Below are 6,975 nucleotides of genomic sequence, written 5' to 3'. Positions count from 1 at the left end.
TTGATGGCATCCATCAGATACCAATGATATTCATTTTACCAACTGTTGAGTTACACTCTGGTTCACAGTCTAAAACTTATGTACAGCCACACTGTTCTTCTCCACATTGTTCTTAATATATTTTATACCACTCTGTCCTCTCAAAGCAATGATACCTTTGTCTTTGGTTGTGTTCTAAACAGTCTAATTACTGCACTAAAATCCTCTTAGGTGACCTGTGCTATTTCTGCATAGGAGCACAGAGTTGCCCAACGTATCTTGACTTAAGAAAGCTTCTTTGTACCCTCCCCATGCAAACACAAAAAAGCATGAAGGACACGCTAATGGTGATAGTGACCACATTAACAGCTCACTGAAGGGACGTATTCGGACGGTAAAAAAGGTGAGCAGGCAACTATATGATTTAGTAGGTTTCTGTGGGATCAAACTGATTTACTCACGCAGTTCCAGAATATTTAAGGTCTATTCACCTTAATGCTTAGAGGCTTATTTTCCTGTTTGTTCTGTTTTAAGGCTTTAAGTGAGTGACAGGGTTATTAAACTAAAGTCCACAGTTTTATTCAACTAAAGCCTAACTAAGGTTTACTCAGATTAGATACATCTTTTTCTGTTTGTTGTGGGTTGCAGCTTTAAGTGAGTTGGTGTTATTTAACTAAAGCCTATGCAATCATAGACCTTAATATACTTTTGATGAGTTGTGATGTTATGTTACAGCCAAATGAGTCTATGTTGATGTGATTTGCATGCTAAAGTGACTGCATAATTTTATTTTTCTATGAAGCTAAAGCAGATAGCGGTAGTTTTGTCTATGGTATATTTATATCAGAAAACTATGCTAACATTCATGCCAACATTCATTCAAGAAGACTTTGATAAAAGAATAAAGAGGCTTTCACAAAAAGCCTAAAGAGGCTAAAAACAGAGTAATCATGAAAGTGCTTAAATATGAAAATAGTGTTGTTTTGTTGTTGTTTTAGGAAAGACACAAATCTTAAAACACCACTTTCCAAGAGCAGGTCAACATATTTTGTTGACCCTGGAACAACATTTTACTCCAAAAATATATTCTTAACCATATCCCTACACCTAAACCTAACCTTAACCATGAGTAATCCCTAAAATCAGAGGAAATGATAGATGAATGACACTGATGTACAAGCACCAAACACTGATTTTAAGCATAAACTTCACAAAATCTATAAACTGGTTCTTCAAATCTGATTGGTTAATCACAATGTTGTTCCAGGGTCAACAACGATGTTGTCCCAGGAACATGTCTCACTTGGTAAAATCAGGTTAGGCGTGCCCAAACAAATCATCAAAGTTTGAAATATTTGAGATAACAAAGAAAAATGAAACAACCTCTAAAAAAGCTGTCACTTCATTGTAATGGTTGCCAACTGAGCTGAGGCATTGCATCATAGCTGTAATCTCAATTAGGGATCAGTGAATTACTGAGAGTAGTGAAAGGTACAGGGGCTGGAGGGGGTTTGAGGTCAAAGGCTGGCGGTGCAAAATGAAAACTAATCTGCTGCAGTGATGTCCATGCGTCTGTGCATGAGCTTTATTGAGATTTCAGCCTCAAACTCATATGAAAAAGATCAACTTAATGACAGACATGAACACAACCAAATATGTTCTGCATTGCTAATTTTAATGTTGGCATTGGCAATGTATTGCTTATATAATCAAACAGAATCAAAGAAATGTGCATTCAAAAGATTTACAATAAAACTGACTTACACCAATTTAAAGTGTCTGGGTTGAAATGGGAATTGATGCAAATTATTAGCTGTTTGAGGACAGTTCATTTGTCATTCCATGACACCATATCGACAACACCCACTTGTGCAAACAAATTGGATCAAGGAGTAATCTGATCTTCTTACTCTTGATAAACCTAATATCTTCTAAGAAAGAGTGATCGGCTTCAGCGACATAAAGACGCTGTGCACGTGCCAACATTTCAATTAAGGTTTGATGCTATTGCTTCTTGGAATTGAAGAATAAATGTATCTTGACTTCCTGTAAAAGTAATGAAAAAATATGTTTTCTGTGTTTATAAGCTAGATGTTCAGAGACATGCAGCTTTTGTTGAAGCTAATAAGAAAATTGTATTTATTTGGACAAATATTTGCGAGATGAAGATTTTACTTTTTTCCACAGATAATCAATAAATAAAAATGTCGGACAGAATCGTAGATGAGGAACCAGTGGCTGTCACTCACACAGGTCGGTGTGGTTCTTATCGTTTGTGAGACTGTAAAAATGAATGGGTAGGGAAAGTAATCTAATGTATTAAAAGCATGCAAAATGAGGACAGAAAGGTTTTCATAAATCATAAAATTAAAATAAATCCAATCAAAATAACACTTTACTACTATTATTACTTTACACATTATTACTTATTCTAATGTTGAATTATAAGTTGTGATAACTAATCGGAGCAATAATATTTTAGAGGATATGTATGGATGTAATCCGCTCATCTATTCATTCACTTATAGCATTTAATTTTGCAACCATCTCTAGGACCAAAGGGTGTCATCAATGACTGGCGTAAATTTAAACTGGAGAGCATGGACCAGGAGGCTCTGCCTCCCAGCAAGAGAGAGCTGATAAGACAGATGTCGTCCCCCCACAAACCCAGAGACTCCTGTGTGGGTGGATTCAATCGCAAGGTTGCCTCTTTTGACCATAATTTGAATTATGGTCTTCATTTACAATATTACTTTGGTCAAAAATAACTATGTTAAGTTTATACATCTAACATTACTGTGATAGGTAGAAAAAGTGACTTAATACAAAGTAAGTATTTGAAGATAATATTTTAATGATTTTTCAGTTGTTTAATTTCAGAAGCAACATATTGCAGTTGTCATTTCCATAACTCTGCATTAGCCTTAACATTAACTCTGCATTAAAGCTTTTAATTTTCCTCCTTTTTCACTTCCCAGATGAGCGCTCAGGAGTACGAGCTGATAAAAGAAGATGATGAGAAAAGTCTGCGTAAGTACCGCAAGCAATGCATGCTGGAGATGCATGAGCGCCTGAGCTTCGGGCCCAAATTTGAGGGGGTGTACGACCTTGACAGTGGTGAGGACTTTCTGGAGGTCATTGAGAAGGAGCACCGTCTCACAGTGGTGGTGGTGCACATATATAAAGATGGAGTGCAGGTGTGTGAGGCACTTAACAGTTGCATGGATTGCCTGGCCACAGAATATTCAAGCGTTAAATTCTGCCGCATTAGCGCGGCTGCCACTGGAGCTAGCGAGCGTTTCCCAGATGACGTGCTGCCCGCCTTGTTAGTGTACAAGGCTGGAGAGCTTCTGGGGAACTTCCTGGCTGTTACGCAGCATTTCAGCGAGGAGTTCTTTGCTACCGATGTAGAAGCCTTCCTCAATGAATATGGACTGCTGCCAGAGAAGGAATGTGGCCCTGGAGCTGATGAGGATGAAGCAGATGTGGAGTAATGAAAAATGGCAGAGAGTAGGAGTGGATGAAATGTATGGAAGGAATGTTTTTCTGAATATGACAAGAATAAGTTTCATTATTCTTCCAGCTAACAAGATGAGATGCATCCGTGTGCACATGCATCTCAGGGTAAAGATCTCTTTGAGAATTGTAGAGAAAAAACTACTGAATGTTTTGTACAGTACAAGAAATGGAATCAAGTCAAGAAAGATAATGAGATATTAAACTATCATGTTTTCTCATATAAGCAAATAGACAATTGCATGAATATGGATTAGAGAAGAATTAATTAGTGTCATGTTTCATGCTTATGCACATATTTATGTAAATGTGATTGCATGTAGCAAAAGATGATGCAAATAAGAATGGTCCATAATTGGTTTTAGAGCTCTTTCTTTCAAAGCAGCACAAAACATTGTATTTTCTATTGGCTTACAAACTGTGAATTGCTTCTTTTTTCATGTTACTTGTTACCACATTACTTGTGGAATTATTGTGATGTTTTTATCAGCTGTTTGGACTCTTATTCTGACGTGATCATTTACTGTGGAGGATCCATTGATGAGTAAGAGATGTAATTTTAAATTTCTCCAAATTTGTTTGGATAAAGAAACAAACTCATTCACATGTTGGATAGCAAATCGAAAAATATTTATTTAACCGATGCTTGACCATGATTTTCGGGATGTACAGAAATTTTGTAAGGTTCAAGATAAGCAGAATACCAAGTCAAATTTTATTCTCTGTTGGGGATGGTTTTAACCTCCTTACTGCAAACTGGTTTGGCTGGATTTTGCATGAACCAGGAGATTTTGATGTAAACTGTATTTTTAGACATACGTAAATAAAAACAACTGGAAACGTTCAACATTTCCTCTGACTGCACTGTAGATTTAGTTTCCACTTGCACACAAATTACATGTCACCCCTGAAGAAAGCATTTGAAGAACAGAATCAATCAAGAGAGCAATAATGTGGTTTGGGAAGCGAGACGGCACTTGCTGAAACACAATCTGTGCAACTGACTTTACCATGACCCGCAGGTTCAAAAGTTCCAATGTATAAAGAATAGATATGTATTGCACATTTATGCATTTTCCAATCGTTTTCACATAACTTGACGTGCTCTAATTATGCATTTATGGGAATCTTCCTTTGAGTTGAGTTGCATAGTAAGAGCAATGATCAGGATTTAGCTGAACTCCTGATGAGCCACGGGTTATGAAGAAGTGAGCCAGAAAAACATTCTACTGTTGATGGCTACTAAATAAGACAGGGATTTTCAGTGATATCCTCTTTTTAGAGTGGGTTATCTGCTGTTTTCCGGAAATAGCTGGTTTAGCTGGAAATACCTGGAGTCAGCAAACAAACATATACTGTAGCGCTATCATGCTGTCAGTAAGCTTAATCGGTGCAGTAAGTGGCTATACGCCCATATTGCCATGCTTTTATGAGAAGTGTGTGTGATCTTTTTTTTATCAGCTTATTCTGGAATCTTATTACTGGATTTAAATCCAAGATCTTTGTCATCATGCAGGATATTTTCACTCCAACAATATGTGTTTTCAAAAAACTATTGTAGAATAAATATTTTAAAGGACCTACTTACTTTGAACATGCAAATGCATGTATATGCTTGAAAACTATAATCTGGCCCTGATTGTTACCTTACCTAAAACTAGGTTTTTAATCTCACCATAGTTCAAAACAAATTCAACAGCAATTGCAACACTATTGCATCAGCCTCTGGGGTTTTGTCTGGTTCATATTTGAAAAAGACATGCAAACCAATTTGAGACTAACATATTTTCTCTTGAGGGCCAAGCCATGCAGACACACCCACTGAGGGCCTGCAGGCTTTGGTGATTTTGTGGTAACATTATGTGTCTCACGCCGTGCTCTTGCAATATCGTGCGACGAGGTCTTCTGCACTTCACACGAACATGTTCTGACAACATCTACACCTGACACCAAATTTGCCTCCTGTATGTGTGAAGGAGTAGCCCACACAGCCAAATTATCGTCTGGACTTAATTCCTAAACATGTTGTCACGGGTTCTTAGAAAGACTAAAAAGATTTTTTTATAGTATGGATACTGTATTATAAGACAGTAAAGTATGCATTGTGTGTATATATATATATATATATATATATATATATATATATATAATAGAGAAAAGTTATTGTACTGTCCTAAATTAATGTACTATGTAATATTAAAAATCAAAATAGAAAAACAAAATATATTAAAAACGTTAGAAAAGCAGGCGCCAGTCGGTAAAAGGCTTAGACAAGTCTTACAAGTTGTACATACAAATGTTTTTTTTTTGTTTGTTTGTTTTTTTTACATTTGGGTATATAAAAACAACAATTACTCTAAGTTGAATCCAAAAAATAAGACTGATTACCCCTTGGCTAACTAGTTGGTTAAACTGTTTCTTAAGAAACAGAGTGTAGAGGCAACTGGCCTCAGATGTAACTTACAGTATGTACAGTACATACTTACATATAGAGCATCTCATAGTTTATATGGATTTTAATAATATCTAAATTAATACACTTTAATTTAGACTGCAGTTCATACAGATCTGAAACAAATATGTATTGACCACTGCTGGACAGTGTCTAAATTGTTAGTGGTTGAGGTCACAGTTCAGTTCTGTTCATTTTCCTCCTTTTTTTCACAAGAAACATCACAGAGAAATGTCCCACATAAAGACCTCTCTCATTTAGCTGATGTAAAAGCCTGATTTTTAAATAAACACATGATCACAAACCACCTAATATGCTTTCATGCTTTTTGAATCTGTTATTTTAGCCAAGGCTGAAACTGTATTGAAAATATAAAAACCACATGTTTAGAGATGCTAACCATTTTTGTTTTTAATCTGATCAAGGATTATTTTTCTTGATGTTAATTTGAAAGGGCCGGTTGACGTTTACAGAATGTTTCTAAACATTTTACTCCTTCCATTTAACGCAGAATATCTGTGAAGATATTTTGTAGGAAACAGTAAGGCACAGTATAGTAATCAAATTAAACATAACAAAACTAAATAAAATAATTATATAGATGGGTCCTCATGATAACATAGCAGTAGTCCTATCATCATTGTGGTCTAATTTAAAAAATAAAGCATTGTGTAAGTAGCCTGTGAGTGTGAGGTAAGTAATAATTTAATCCAGACAGAACCACAGGAATTCACCTCTGACAAAATGAATCATGCATGTGAATGATTATGAATAAATAACAACACAATAAAACAAAACATTTTAGAATTGGGCCAGAAATAAAACAAATGTGTCATGAATTAAAGAAGACAAAACAGTGTAAAATAATGTTTCAAACAAGCCAAAATGTCAAAAAAGAAAATAATTAAAAAGACTAACAGGTTTCCTGAGCTCTGAATGTATTGGTGGCAAAGGCCTTCTGGGAATGATGTTGGACACAGCCAGGAGAGGTAGTGGGTGGACAGACATGATGGATGTTAATGTCAGGT

At 35.8% G+C, this 6,975-nt stretch overlaps 1 protein-coding gene across 1 annotated transcript; it reads left to right on the top strand.

Annotated features, from left to right (window-relative positions):
* The first annotated feature begins 252 nt into the window (after positions 1-252).
* On the top strand, positions 253-4,342 carry LOC127939043 (phosducin-like). The gene is made up of 4 exons (XM_052536033.1): positions 253-382; positions 2,167-2,232; positions 2,533-2,681; positions 2,958-4,342. The coding sequence occupies exons 2-4, from the start codon at positions 2,184-2,186 to the stop codon at positions 3,471-3,473; spliced, it is 714 nt and encodes a 237-aa protein (XP_052391993.1). The 5' UTR covers positions 253-382; positions 2,167-2,183; the 3' UTR covers positions 3,474-4,342.
* Positions 4,343-6,975: the final 2,633 nt, after the last annotated feature.

Source organism: Carassius gibelio, chromosome A20 (genome assembly GCF_023724105.1).
Source record: "Carassius gibelio isolate Cgi1373 ecotype wild population from Czech Republic chromosome A20, carGib1.2-hapl.c, whole genome shotgun sequence".
Taxonomy (NCBI): domain Eukaryota; kingdom Metazoa; phylum Chordata; class Actinopteri; order Cypriniformes; family Cyprinidae; genus Carassius; species Carassius gibelio.
This window is presented reverse-complemented; position numbering and strand designations above follow the sequence as displayed.

Coding starts and splice junctions, on each gene's coding strand:
- LOC127939043 (XM_052536033.1), top strand. CDS start 2,184: ATGTCGGACAGAATCGTAGATGAGGAACCAGTGGCTGTCACTCACACA. Junction 2,233..2,532: donor AGTGGCTGTCACTCACACAG/GTCGGTGTGGTT, acceptor AACCATCTCTAG/GACCAAAGGGTGTCATCAAT. Junction 2,682..2,957: donor TGGGTGGATTCAATCGCAAG/GTTGCCTCTTTT, acceptor TTCACTTCCCAG/ATGAGCGCTCAGGAGTACGA.